The following is a 14827-nucleotide window of genomic DNA, read 5'->3' on the forward strand; positions in this document are numbered from 1 at the left end:
TTGTCATAGGGATAAAAAGCACATAGAATTTTAGTATAAATATTTGCATTTAATTTGGTACAGGATTAAAAAGTTGTGTGCATAAAATCATTGTGTAAAAATAATGCTTATTTGTAAAATGAGTCACTATTAAATTGAGCCTTTGAAATTTTGTACAAGGAATCTTTCCAGTGCTGGGAAAGTATAGTGTTTATGACCCTTGCAGTAATAGTAATTGTTTGAATTAATATTCAAGCAATGAGAAAATGGGTTTTGCTAATATATCAATCCTCATGCTGCAGTGTTTAAAGTTATGTCACTTGGGGACGCCTGGGTGGCTCAGCAGTTAAGCGTCTGCCTTCTGGCTCAGGGCATGATCCTGGAGTCCTGGGATCCAGTTTTGTATCGGGCTCCCTGCATGGGGCCTGCTTCTGTCTCTGCCTCTCTGCCTCTCTCTCTCTCTCTCTCTCAGTCTCTCATGAATAAATAAAAAAAAAAATCTTTAAAAAAGAAAATAAAGTTATGTCACTTGTTAATCAGAGCAGCTAGTAACAAAATTTTTAGGGTAAGTTTGTCAGTACCTAAACTTTCTACCTGCTTTTTACTTCTGTTGTTTTGTGTAGAACATATAGCTTATGGGAAACATGGTATTAGAAGGAGGGATGAATGTTTGTAGGGTGAAAAACAATAGAATAGAGGTACTTCTCATTCTCTTAGTAACCTTTAAGCCACAAATTGTGTACTCCAGTATGGAATGTAATAATTGATTTTTTTTTTTGTATTTGTGCATATTGAGGATTCAGTAACAAAGGTCCTGTTAATTTTGTCTCTGCTTTCTCATAATTTGACTCAGAACTAGAATAAATTTTACTTTTGCTGTATCAGTGAAGTAAATTAAATAAATGAACCTTTTATGAAGGTAATACAAGAAGATGTTCTCTTTCCTTCTCCTCCCCTCCCCTCCTCTCCCTTTCCCCTGCTGTTACACTTGCTCTGTGAGATCTTCCTTTCCTCTCACCTTGGGCAGGTGCCACAGCTCCTTAGCCATTTTGAGTTACTAAAATATTTCTAATTTTCAGGGCATAAGAAGCACAATCCCCACTGTAAGTTATAGAGCCCAGTCTATATTTTATAGCCTTGTGGAGCCTACGTTCTAGTGAGACAGACAAACGGTAATATAAATAGGTAAACTATATAATATGTTAGAGAGTTTTAAATGCTATGGAGAAAAAAATAGAAAGGAATACATAAATTGTGTGGACATGATGTGTGACATTTTTTGATAGAGTGGCCAGGAAAGGCCTCACTGAAAAGGTGACTTTTCAGTCAAGACCTATAGAAGGTGATGAACCTGAACCATGTTGCCATCGTGAAGAACAACATTCCAGGCAGAGCTCCATCTGTGCAGAAGCCCTGAGGTGGAAGTGTACACTGTGTGTTGGAGAAACCGGTTGCTACAGCCAGTTGAACAAGGAAGACAGGAACAGATAAGAAGGATGAAGGTAGTGGTGGCGGCAGTAAATTATACAGTGCCTCGTAGGTCATAAGAGTTTAACACAGAATAGGAGGGTATGCCTTTGGAAAGTTTTGGCCAGACTTCGTTGATCTGATTTACCTTCTATCTTTGCCTAATTGTCACTTGCAAATAGACTCCCATGGTAGGAGTAGGCTCAAAGGTGGAAGGAGAGAGGCTGTTGTAACTAACCAGGAGAGAATTCTAGTGTTTTGAATCAAAGTCAAGATGGTAGGAGTTGGGAGAAATAGTAGAATTTTCAGTTTGTTTCGAAGATAAAATCAACAGAATTTGTCAGCATACCTGGATGTGTGGTAGTGTTGTCAAAGATGAGGTCTCTGCTTTTGCAAGAATGAAGAATGGCATTAACTGAATGAAATAGGGAAGATTGTAGGAGGAGTTCAGGAACTTATTTTGGGACTTGTTAAAATATGAAGCACTATTCAAAATTATTAGATTCAAGACATTAGATTTCAAAACAAAGACTGTTCAGTAAGCATTTAGTTGTATACCTCTGAAATTCAGGATAAAAAATCTAGGCTGGAGATACAGATTTCAGAATTAAGAGCCTACTGGTGCTGTCGGAAGCCCTAAAAATGCATGAGATCAGCAAATGAGTGGATGTGAGTAGAAAAGAGAAGAGGTCCGAGGTCTGAGTTCTGGAGGACTGGCTATATTGATAGGTTAGGGAGATAAGGAGCAGCACTAGTGGTTGAGAAGGCAGGACCAGAAAAGTTAGGAAGAAAACCAGGAAGTTTGTTACTCTGGCAACAAAACAGTGTTCTATCAAGGAGGAAGAAGTGATCCTGTGTCCAGTGTTGCTGGGTCAGTCACATAAGACGAAGATTGAGAAATAAGCATTGGGTCTAGTGATGAGGTCACTGGTGACCTTTGATGAATGCTGTTTCAGAGTAGTGATGAGGAGTAAAAGCCTGTTAAGAAATCATTGACATGGGGCCTGGAAGGGGTAGAGTAATAGAGACCTGTTTTTTAATAAAGATTGGGGAAATGCTATTTGTGATACTCTTACGAATATGATTCAACAGAGAGGGGAAAAACAAATGATCTAGGATGGCATGTGGAACTGCTTGTGTCAGAGAGAGAGAGAATGCAAACTAGTGAAAAGCTATGAATAGCACCTGTCTGGAGATTGTTAGCATTTATCACTCATTTTCTACTCAGCTGTGAGGCCTCAGTGGCAGGTCAGATGCTAGCCTGTAAAATGCTTTGCTTGAATTTGGGTGGAGTCAGCTCTTGCATCCAACATCTCATCCCCCACACCCGCCACCAAGAATGTCTTGATGTGCAGTTGACACCTTTATGAGAAGGAAAGGGGCTCCTTATTCCAAACGAGGCCGCCAACACAAGGGCTGGATTGTAGCCCTCACCCGCCTTAGGCTCAGTATTCTTGGAACAGTAAAGGAATCCTACTACCATAAGCTGGGGCCTTCTTCAGTCTTCCCTGAGACAACAAGGAAAGTCACATTTAATATTCTGCTGTAATAAACATATCATTTGTCCTGTAGCAAAACAGCATAAATGAGAAGAAAGCAAACTTAAGAACCAGTACAAATTTCGTGTAGGAATCCCAGTCCTTCTGCCAACTGGCAAAGGGGATTTAAGACGCATCATATACTTTCTGTGCCTTGGTTTTTTCAACTGTAAAGGGTGGGGGTGGGGGGGGCGGCTTCAACCAGTTTCTTTTCAGTCTGAAATAATGCGACTCATTAGAATATAGTAATCCCCAACTTTTGTGTATCCCTTGAAGCATAGCATATTCCTGTAAGAACTGAGAAATAGCACTGAGGAAGTTTGGTTTTGGGTTTTTGTTTCTGTTGTTTTGTTTGAGTAACAGCACCCCTTGAATTTTTACACAAATAAGCATTAGCAAAATTTGAAGATTAAATTAGATGTAGCAGCACTGAAATTAGTAAGAGGAAATATATAGCAAACCATTGAGGACAGTACAGACTAGTTCACAGACTGTCCAAGTTCTGTCTGAGTCATTTTTGGCTATGGGACATATGGAAAGTTATTTAATGCTCTGAACCTTTGTTTCCTCATCTAAAAATAGGAATGTACTAATAGTACCTACTTCATAGATTGTAGGGAGGATTAAATGAGTTATGTACTATGCTTTGAACAATGCCTGGCTTGTGGTAAAGATGGAATAAACCTTAAGTAATGTTGTTTTTAGTATTTTTTATTATTATTACCACTACCATGGTGTGACATGTATAGTTTAGCAACATTTTAGTGAAGTGGCCATATCATAAAAGTCTTTGACACTGTAATTTAATTGTATAATGATTATCTTAAGTCACCAAGGGAAAAATTTGCTTGGAAAAAGAAATGCTCTTGAAACAGGTTAAAACCCTTTTTTGTTTGTTTACAAAATTAGGACTCAATTTTATGTTTTTAGTTACAATAAAAATTCACTTAGGGAATATAGCTGATTCTCAAGTGATGACAGAACAGTGAGCCATTATTGTGATTAGTTTCAATGCTGTGTATACTTGAATCATATAAAACAGTATTTATTTAAAAAATATTTTTCCCTACATAGGCCAAAATAGTAAGATTTTATTGTTGATGTACCTACCTTAAAGATAGGTATTTAAAGCATGCTGCCAACATTTTGATTATACCATCAAGTTTTCTACACCCTTCTGTATGAACTATTTTTCAGAGCATACCTTTGATTATTGATAACATCACTTACCTGACTTTACAATTCAGTTTGTTGTACAGAATTAATAAGATACAGTTAAATTATTTTAACTATACTTGAAAGTCCTATTGTGATTAATGTGGACTATTTATCAATGCAGGTTTATCCTTATTTCAAATCAAACATGCAGATCATTTCTATTTCTAGACTCTAGTGGTCACTTTAAGAGAAGAAATGCTGTATATGCATTATACATTAGTTCAGAAAGTCAAGATAATTTATGATGTTAAAGGTCAGGGGAAAATGGAAGTCTGTAGGTAAATTGGAAGAGAATTTAAGGATTGTTGAATGTTCCTTACCAGCCAGTAATTGTGAGGCTAAATTTTATTTGAATTATCTCTCTTTTTCAAATTTTATAAATGAAATAATAATATTGTTGAGCACAATGCAGTGTACCTGGAACTCAATAGCACCTAGCATTGACCATTCCCTAAATGTGAGACTAAAAGGAACCAGACAGAGCTCCTTAAGGAAATGACTGATTCCAAAGCTGGAATCCTGAACATCTAGTTATGCCAGAAAATTAAAGAAGTACTCATAAATTACAACAGCCTGTCACAAGACTACAGGGGCCATTTTGAAGGATCTCCCACTGGCCAAATTTGGGATAATTTGAGCATCAAAACAATTAAAGGTGGTGATGAATTCTATATAAATCATTAGGAAAAAGTAAGAATCCAGGAAACCACACCAATAATACACAGATTCATACCAACGGAACAGGAGCGGGATCAAGGGCTAGCTGGTAAATGTGGAGGAAATGCTGAATTTGGAAAATCATGATTTTATCACCATCACAGTGTAGTTTAGTTCAGCCAAGAATCACCGTTGGGTGTTGAATCTAGGGAAAAAATTTTGATGAAGAGCAGAATATTGGTATGGTCGAAAAGTATCTGTCCAAAGGTTATTTATTGATTGCAGGGGAAAGATAATAAGCAGTAGGAAAATCGGACAGCACTTGATCTAGATGATGAAAATTAACATCACCAATTAGAGATAAGTGAATGAATACCTTGGTACCGTGAGAACACATCACTTACGTACTGCCGTGGCTGGGAATGCACTGTCTGCATCTAATTATGAGGAAACATCAGATAACTCCAAAAAGATGAGGATTCTATTAAAAGAAGGAGGTGATAGGGAGGGAGATGAATGTATTCTTAAAAAATGTTAATGTATAAAAAGTCAAAGGTAGAGGGTTCCATGTTAAAGGAAACTAAAGACATGGAACGTAGATGATCACAAGACTGGATTCTGTATCTGGATGGAAATTAAATTTTTTAAAAGGTGTTATTGAGTGTGGACATTATTTTGCAGATTATAGGTTAAAGTGTGTTTTACTGATATATTTACTAAAATTGTAGCTGCATTGTGATTATATTGGAAGTTAATTTAGGGAATGTGCACACTTAAGTATTTATGGGGAAAGGCTTACTCTCAAATGGCTTAAAAAAAGCACTGGGTGTCGGTGTGTGCGTGTATACACAGACACAGACGTAGAAAGCATGAGAAGGAGGGAAAGATGAAACAGCTAATGGGGCAAAATGTTAACGAGATTCTGGGTAAGGTTATGCTGGTATTCTTTATTCTTGCAGTTTTTCTGTAAATTTGAAATATTTGCACATAAGTTTATACATTTGTATGTACACATTGGGGCTTATTTCTTTTATATTTATCTCATTGCTCTAGGTTGCTAATTTACCTTTAATACCTAATTGGTTTAAGATGTTAACATCCATTGCTTACAGATACACACATTGATCTTTAATTTCTTTTAAATAGTGCTGGGCCTAAAGGAGATAACATTTATGAATGGAGATCGACTATACTTGGTCCACCAGGTTCTGTATATGAAGGTGGTGTGTTTTTTCTGGATATCACTTTTTCATCTGATTATCCATTTAAGCCACCAAAGGTAAGAACCTAGATGTCCATTCTTTAATATTTATCCTTCTCTGAAATGCTAGAGATTAAATGTGTATTTATGTAGTCATTTTCATTTCATTGCTTTTCATGAAGTGATACGGAAACTCTCATGTAACCAAGGATTTTAAAACTGAAAGAAATTGATTTCTGCCTTATACAAATAGCTTTATAATCAGCGGAAAGAGGGTTTGTTAATTGTGAATAAAAATATGCTACTTTGCATACCAATAAAGCAGATGCATTTCAGTTTTATGTTTTAAGGGAAAATATCCTATGAACCTTCTTTGAGAAACATATGCGGGTAAAAAGTAAACAGAATTAAATAAGAATTAAATAGCTTGAGTTTTGTGCTCAATACCTTACCCTTACAGATCAGCAAAAACTAGCAAACCATAGCAAAGAAGAGGGAAACTACTATTATTTAATCAGCTTACTTTGTGCCCTCTGTAGATACAATGTAGAAATGAGAATGAGGGTGGTTGGGTAGCTTAGGCCTCAGTTGGCTCAGTATGAACTGGATGGATAACAGAAGGGTTGAGTTGTGCCTTGTGAGGATTGGCAATTATTTTTCACATCTTAAACATGACAGTTACCTGAGTAGTTTCCTCCTCTCACTTCTCATTATAAAGTGGTCAAGCAAACAGGTAAAAACCGCCAGTATTAAGCCTGAACATAATTTTGGTTTAGTTACAGGGACTTCTGACATGTCAGGGGAAAAGTATGTTGTTATCAAGCCTCTAACTAGGATGAAATGTTTTTCCTTTCAACATAGTTCCTTGTGTTCCCTACACTATTTAAAATACATGTAGCAATTTAATGCCTGCACTCACCTGGATGCATAGGTGGGGTTGGGGGTAGGGTTGAGATTGAGAGAGAGTAAAAATTAAAGGTATTTTTTTTTGAAACCCAAGATTATTTCTCCATTATCTAATAAGGTAACAACAGTTCCACCTAGTGGTATCTACCTCAAAATACAGACGCAGAGCTCCCTATCACCTAGAGGTATTTACTGTCAACTGGAGTTATCAGTGATCCCATCAGAATTTAAGATCTTTAAACGACTGTCTTATTGAATGTTTTCACGTATGTAGAGTATATCTTGCTAGATCAAATAAAGGAACAAAAAGCCCTTATGTTATTAATACTACAAATTGTATTCACATTCAAAATGACACGTTAAGGGCTGATATGTCCATAACTGCTCAATTTTGCATTCTTTGGTTAAGTTTCCCATGTTACAGAAAACAAAACCACAGCAAAATAGCCATGGCTGTATTTGCAAATAGTGATACTTCTTTCCAGATGCCTCATTTTTCTTGAAATTGGTTTTAATGTGGCAGCAAAATTAGAAAAAGTTTGCAAGATGTATTTTTTATAAAATTATTTTTGTGAGGGAAGATTTATTAAAGAAAGACTCCTATTTTTCTTAGCATCTTTTAATGTAAAATAGAAATTGACTAACAAGAGTTTCAAACTATAGTTCTGTGTATGATTATCAGTTGTTTTGGTTACTATAGTGGTTATGTTTTAATTTAGCATTAATTTTTTTTCTGAAGTCTTAGTATTTTAATTTTCTAACCCTTCCATGTTGAATCATTCCTTTTGCCCAAGATCTCTCACACAGTGTTATGAATCACTCTCCAGATCTGTGGTTGGACACGTGAAAAAGAAAGAATACTTCTGCTCTTATCTCGGTGTTAGGTATAATTATTTCTATACAGTTCTGCTTATTTTTGAGGTTCAGATAAGGTGCTGAACTTCTTGAGGGATAATACAAATTTAATTCTCTTCCATTCACCAATTATTAATAGCTGAAAGGATTCAAAGTATTTTTAAAAATATTTTTTGAAAATATATTTATTTGAGAGAGAGAGCATGTGCACGCAAGAGCATGCAGAGGGAGAGAGAGAAGCAGACTCCCTGCTGAACAGGGAGCCAGATGTGGAGCTCGATCCCAGGACTCTGGGATCAGGACCTGAGCTGAAGGTGGGGCTTAATGGACTGAGCCACCCAAGCGTCCCTAAAGGATTCAAAGTATTAATTGCATTGTGTTTATAAACCACAGTCTGTTTAGTAGTCAGCTGTCGGTGATCTAAACATATATTATTCCCATATTCTAGAGCAGAAGTGTCTGACAAAAATAAGGCAAGCTACACGTGTTATTTTAAATTTTCTATGAGCTACATTAAAAAGGGTAGAAAAAGTGAAATTAATTTTAATAACATCTAGTACATCCAAATTCTCATCATTTGAATATGAGACCAGTGTAAGTATTATTAATGTGATATTTTACACACTCTTTTTGATACTGTGTCTTTGAAATCTGGTATATATTGTACATTTTTAGCCCATCTCACTTCAACTAGCCACATCTTAAGAGCTATAAAGCTAGTGTGTGTACCCTATTACACAGAGGTTTTGGAGCTACAGTCTCTTCCTTTTTCTTATTGAATGTTTTCAGTGGAATGCTAGACCACTGGTTTCTTTTTTTTTTTTTTTTTTTTCTTTTTTTGAAATTTTCTTATTTTTAATTATGCATCTTTATCAGAAATATACTTTTGAGAACTTTTAATCTTTTCTTTCTAGACTCCATCTGGGAGATCATGTAGTATCCTGCTAGTTCTAAAACATCAGGAACTTTTTCTTTTTTTCTCTGCTACTCCATATTAAGAATTAGCCACCCCGTTAGTGTTGGTGAGTGTTTAAAACTTGCCAGTACTTGTTCCTATGATTTATTCTTTTTTTTCCACATATCTCAGATGTATTAGTTTCCTTTATTCATTACCTCAGGACCTTGCTTGTTTCTTTTTACTGTCTTAGTCTAACAAGACGCTGAACCAGCAGCAGAAATGAAAGGCTGAAAAATAGACAAGTGATTTCATCAACCTTCCTCTAAGTCCTTGGCCAATATTTTCTGATACATGACAGGACATTAGCTGAATTGATACTGATCTTTTCTACTAAGAAACTAATGTGACTTTTGTTTTATGGTAAAAAAAAAAAAAAAACAACTTCACGAGTTCCTTCTTACCTCTGGCACTAAAGCATTTCTGTTTTCTCTCACTTGCTTTACACAGAGAGCTGTATGTGCACACGTGTGCACTGTATATATGGTCATACATACATAGAATTATTGTATCATTCATTTAGCATAAACCAAGCAACCAAATCAGCTACTCACTTTGGTGTAAATTGATGAAGTTCCTTATCTGCTGGGTAAAAAAGGTTTCAGTTTAGTTAAATAAAACCGTTTACTTTTTTTTTCTTTAATTAGGCTCCATGCCCATCGTGGAGCCCAGTGTGGGGCTTGACCTCACTATCCTGAGATCAAGACCTGAGCTGAGACCAAGAAAGATGCTTAATCAACTGAGCCACCCAGGCGCCCCAAATAAAATCATTTACTTTTGATGTTACTTAAACATGGTATTTAATTAACTCTTCAGTTAAATTATTTTCTATTTAGTATCTATGATGTGTTACTCGTCACTTTTGCTGGTGAGAGTTTTAGTTGGTAATAGAGCATTCATTTTCTTTGTTTTTAATGGAACTGCCTTTAGGTTACTTTCCGCACCAGAATCTATCATTGCAACATCAACAGTCAGGGAGTCATCTGTCTGGACATCCTTAAAGACAACTGGAGTCCTGCTTTGACTATTTCAAAGGTTTTGCTGTCGATTTGTTCTCTTTTGACAGATTGCAACCCTGGTAAGCAAATCTTTATTAACACATACCGTGGGGCTACAGAAACCAGTGTGTTTTTGTGGTTGCTAAACTGTGGATTTGAGCAAGTAAATGCTATTAGTGGAAAGATCAGCGTAAATCATTTTGCAAGGAAATTATCAATGCCATTTCATTTAGAATAGATTAGAAGTTTCACAATAACTTTTAGTTTATCAATGGTGTGCTACCTATAATTATTTTCTTTCTGTCACTGATGGATTTTTTTTTCTTAATAATGTAGCTGTACAAAGCATGTCTGACAAGAATAAAGCAATGACTGACACCAGTGTTTCCTTTTCTTGCACCTTCCATGCTACCATGTGCTTTAAAGCAGCCACTTAGTAATGAAGGGCTTCTTAGTCTCCCTTCTCTCTTGGATTACAGTTAGTTGTCTTAGAGGTAGTAATAACGGATATTAAAATGATAGCTGATGAGTTGGACCAGATTATGACATATAACCTCAGAGATAAACTCATTAATACATAATTCCTAACATTTTCAAGAGATGCATACTTGCCACATAGTAACCTGTATAGTTGACTTGAAAAGTGATGTTTAGGTCTGAGATTTTGCATATGTTACCTTACTAAGTGGTCATTTTTTTAAAGAAGCTGAATTACCTTTTCTATATATTGGACTAATCACCAAAGGCTTTTTCTAATATCTTAAGCCCAAGAGAGAAAACAGAATTATAAGGAGTGGTGAGACCACTCTAAATGGACTTATAGGGAAGGTTCTTCAAGATATATTAAGTGAAAGGGCAAGGTACTGGAAAAATGTACATATGCATAACAATATTTTAAATGCTTGTGAATGTGCATAATATCTAGATAGAAATGCTGTAAACTCTATTGCAAGATTTGGGTTTTTATTTAAAAATTACATTTTTAAACATCCATAAGCAGGGAGACCTATAATCACCCTGCATGCTTTCATAGCTGAATAAAATGCCAAGAATATTAGTATTAAAGGCACACATTTTTTTAAAAAACTCAAATTTATTGTCAACATGCATTTTTTAGTTAAAAGGGCTTTTCTAATTTGAACATTAGAATATTTATGTTGAGCATTTTAGTCTTGAAAATTCAGCCATTATATATCAAGGTGCTCCTAAAAAATTAGTGTTTCAATTTAATAGACTAGTTAAGCTGTAACTTGAAGACGCCATCTAATCTCTTACTGTTGTTTCTGCTTTTCCAGCGGATCCTCTGGTTGGAAGCATAGCCACTCAGTATTTGACCAACAGAGCAGAACATGACAGGATAGCCAGACAGTGGACCAAGAGATACGCCACATAATTCACAGAATTTGTATGCGGTGCGAAGGAGCAGAGGGCCCCTTCCCACTGTGCTGCAAATCTTTATAGCCTTTACAATACGGACTTCTGTGTATATGTTATACTGATTCTACTCTCTGCTTTTATCCTTTGGAGACTGGGAGACTCCCCAAAAAAGGTAAATGCTATCAAGAGTAGAACTTTGTAGCTGTAGATTAGTTATGTTTAAAACGCCTACTTGCAAGTCTTGCTTCTTTGGGATATCAAAATGTATTTTGTGATGTACTAAGGATACTGGTCCTGAAGTCTACCAAATATTATAGTGCATTTTAGCCTAATTCATTATCTGTATGAAGTTATAAAAGTAGCTGTAGATGACTAGGAATTATGTCATTTGTATTAAACCCAGATCTATTTCTGAGTATGTGGTTCATGCTGTTGTGAAAAATGTTTTACCTTTTACCTTTGTCAGTTTGTAATGAGAGGATTTCCTTTTACCCTTTGTAGCTCAGAGAGCACCTGATGTATCATCTCAAACACAATAAACATGCTCCTGAAGGCATAGTTTCCTGTCGTAATATTTTAAGTCAACCTTGTTAGAGGGTGTGTCTGAGATGATTGTTGATGAAATAAAAATGCGGATATGAAGATTGACTATTAAGGACCAGTACAAATAAATGAATTGTTAAATTGAAAACATTTGAATTCGTGTTAAATGTGTAGAGTTTTCTTTTCCTTAAAGTACTAATGAGAGAATATAATGAGCTTAAGTATGTAAAACTGGATTTTAAGTCATTGATCTCAAAACACATAATGCTTTACGTCGATAAGATGATATTTGAGCAAAAGATAATATGAAATTGTGACTCGTTTGGGCATCTGGTATTAACTTAAGGAACATTTTGTTTCCTAATTGGTGATGTCCATCCACCATTAGACCATATTGTCAAATAACTTTAATCTGGTAGTGCTTCTGGTGTCGTTGGTATATTTTTTACTTTACTTCTAATTGTGGTCTTGAATTTTCGTGGTGTGTGGTGTGCATTACCATTCTTATTATGGCACTCGGCCAGCAGATACCTAGAGGCAGAGTTGAACACAAAAACCATTGTCTGCCCTGAAGGTAGAATAGAATTCTGGATTATTGTGCAGATGCAACGTTTATTTCTCATTTGAAAAAATAATGGAATTTTAAGGGTTTTACAGCTTCTTTTGGTGTTAAGGGTTTTACAGCTTCTTTTTGGTTACAATGATCAAATATGAGACTAGGAGTTAAAATTACTTTGCTGTATTCAGGTTTGGTAAACAGTATAAATGTGCTTATTTTTTTCCATGACTACGATAATTATTGAGGTAATTCTCTCTGGTCAAGCAGCCAAGATTGTGGAATGTGGTGCAGATGTCTTCAGTAGTCCTAAACATGGAACCTAGAGTACCATCTTAAAACTTACAGAATTGGAGTTACTAGTATAAAAATACATTGCTTCAAGCTAAAGTAAAACATTTATAGTTGCATCTACTCTCACTGAGAATAGTGGGCCTCCTACTTGAGTACTTGTCAACAGAAGTCTTAAATCAGGGTAAAAATAAAGTTATATTTATGTGTATTTTTCACTCCCTCCTTCCTCCCACTCCAACCCCCAATCTCCATATTACAGAAGGAACAACACTAAACAAATGGGTAGTATTTTGAAGACTTGAGGCTTAGGTCTATGAAAACCTCCGAGCCTTGACTATTTTAGGTGGTAATCATCTCTACTGGAGTTCAAGTCAGTGTGATGACAGTAGGGACCTTTTATGTAATCTGTGTGCATTTCTGTGCAGGTGAGCTGCAGACTGTTGTTTTTTTCCCCACTTCCAATATGTAGATTCTGCATCCTAGAGTAATGAGCATCTCTCTTGATGCTAGAAGAGCTTTCATCATAATGAATGTTAGGGTGTTGGAGATGCTATCGTTAGACTTCCTCTATCTCCCTAATTAGTACCACCATCCTTTTTTGCTACTTGTAGGCTATACCCCAAACTCACTTGGGACAGAGAAGAGGGAACTGGTTACTTAAAAGTGTTTGTGGCTCTTTCACAAACTACCTTTGTGGTAGCCTTGAATAAGACACTGTAACTTCTTTGAATTTTAGTTTACTCATATATGAAACAAAAATTGAATTTGATTATTTCCTTATTCTCTATTTCCTTATTCTCTATACTGAGCCCTCAGACTCAGTAGTTATAATCCTATTACATTTGTTACCCTTTTTCTCTCTCTTTTAGGACCTGGCACAATTTCAAATGGACTGAAAACTAAAAATTGTCATTTGGTTTCTTACCGTTAGGTTCCCTTAAAATCCTGAAATTCTTTTTACCTTGTTTCCTATTTCTGAAAAACCACAGATCCACTTTTCAGTTACATAGGTATTCATCTATGAATACTACAAATAGGGTGTGTTTTTCCCCCCATGAAACTTTGCCCTGGATGTAATTTGTGATATTTCAGAACCTCAATTTTTTTCTTACCCATTCAGAACAAATTTTGCAAGTGAAAGTCCGAATGTAACTTTATAAGTATTCAAGAGTCATCATGCCACTATGCATCGCATTGAGCCTGCAGTGTTCTAATTATGGTCATGTGGCCTCAGGAGCCATATAGTGCGCCACTACATGCCAGGCACTGCTGAGTTACTGATGCACCGTGTCTCTTACTGACTATCCCCTGCAGAGCTTTAGGGGAGGAGACCCTGACGATCTTTGGTTGACAGAGTGAAACTGATGCATAGACAGGTTAAATAACTTGGCCAGGTAGGTTACACAAGCCAGTATGATAGGGAGGGTATAGTCTCCAGTCTTCACCAAGTTGGGGTTTGTAACATCACAGTTAGTACTGATTATATATGTGTGTATATGTGACAGCAGACATAGGTAGATTGATAACTCCTGAAAATGACTCTATCGGATAAAGTGCAGTTTGCATTTTAGTAGCATTTTAAATTCTGTTTTAAAGTCTCAAATGTAACTTACAAAATAAGACTTTATTAATTGATCCTAGTGAATATGAGATACATTTTCTGCCGTAGATATTTGTCATGGGAATACTTTAAACATCCCTAATTTCCCTTTGTTAATTGGAAAAATGAGTTTAAATGATGTTATCTTAAATTTTTTTGACTATACGTACATAACCACAACAGGAAATTTATATTGATAAATATGTGTCAAGCATTTAATGACTATCTTTTTCAAGCTAACGAGATGTATTACTTATCTAGACATTGCTTTTTTTCTTTCTTTAAAGCAGGAAATCTTAAGGAATCCCAGGGATAAAAAAATTGTGTAGGCATTTGTGGTTTGACCCTGAAAGTTCCTGTAAGAACTTTGCAGTGTTGGACTTTGAGTCAGCCCACTGATTTGTCCGGGTGTATTGTGACAATACAAGAATGAATTGTAAAATTTAAAAGTCCGTTTCAGTCCTATGACTTCATGTATTAACATGTGTTATAGTTATGTTAATGCAATGCATTAACACGTTTTCCGTTGAATTTATATGGTGGTCTTTGGACAGAATTATGGCATGATGTGAAAACATTATTTTTATAAAACCACTGCAGATTGTTTTAAGAGGCTGATAATGGGTCTACAGTAATCACATTACAGTTAGTGTTCTTTATTTTAGATGAGTAGAATATATAAA

The 14827-nt window shown here is 35.7% G+C and overlaps 1 protein-coding gene across 2 annotated transcripts in view; it reads left to right on the forward strand.

Annotated features, from left to right (window-relative positions):
• The window catches only part of UBE2E3 (ubiquitin conjugating enzyme E2 E3), an 85591-nt gene extending 73884 nt beyond the window's left edge, over nucleotides 1-11707 (forward strand). For both annotated transcript variants that reach the window (XM_041721738.1, XM_041721739.1), the window contains exons 4-6: nucleotides 6006-6138; nucleotides 9707-9854; nucleotides 11070-11707. In XM_041721738.1, the coding sequence (XP_041577672.1) occupies nucleotides 6006-6138; nucleotides 9707-9854; nucleotides 11070-11167 (379 nt within the window). In that variant the 3' untranslated portion in view covers nucleotides 11168-11707. The remainder of the gene's footprint in view (nucleotides 1-6005; nucleotides 6139-9706; nucleotides 9855-11069) is intronic.
• The last annotated feature ends 3120 nt before the right edge of the window (nucleotides 11708-14827 follow it).

Source organism: Vulpes lagopus, chromosome 11 (assembly GCF_018345385.1).
Source record: "Vulpes lagopus strain Blue_001 chromosome 11, ASM1834538v1, whole genome shotgun sequence".
Taxonomy (NCBI): domain Eukaryota; kingdom Metazoa; phylum Chordata; class Mammalia; order Carnivora; family Canidae; genus Vulpes; species Vulpes lagopus.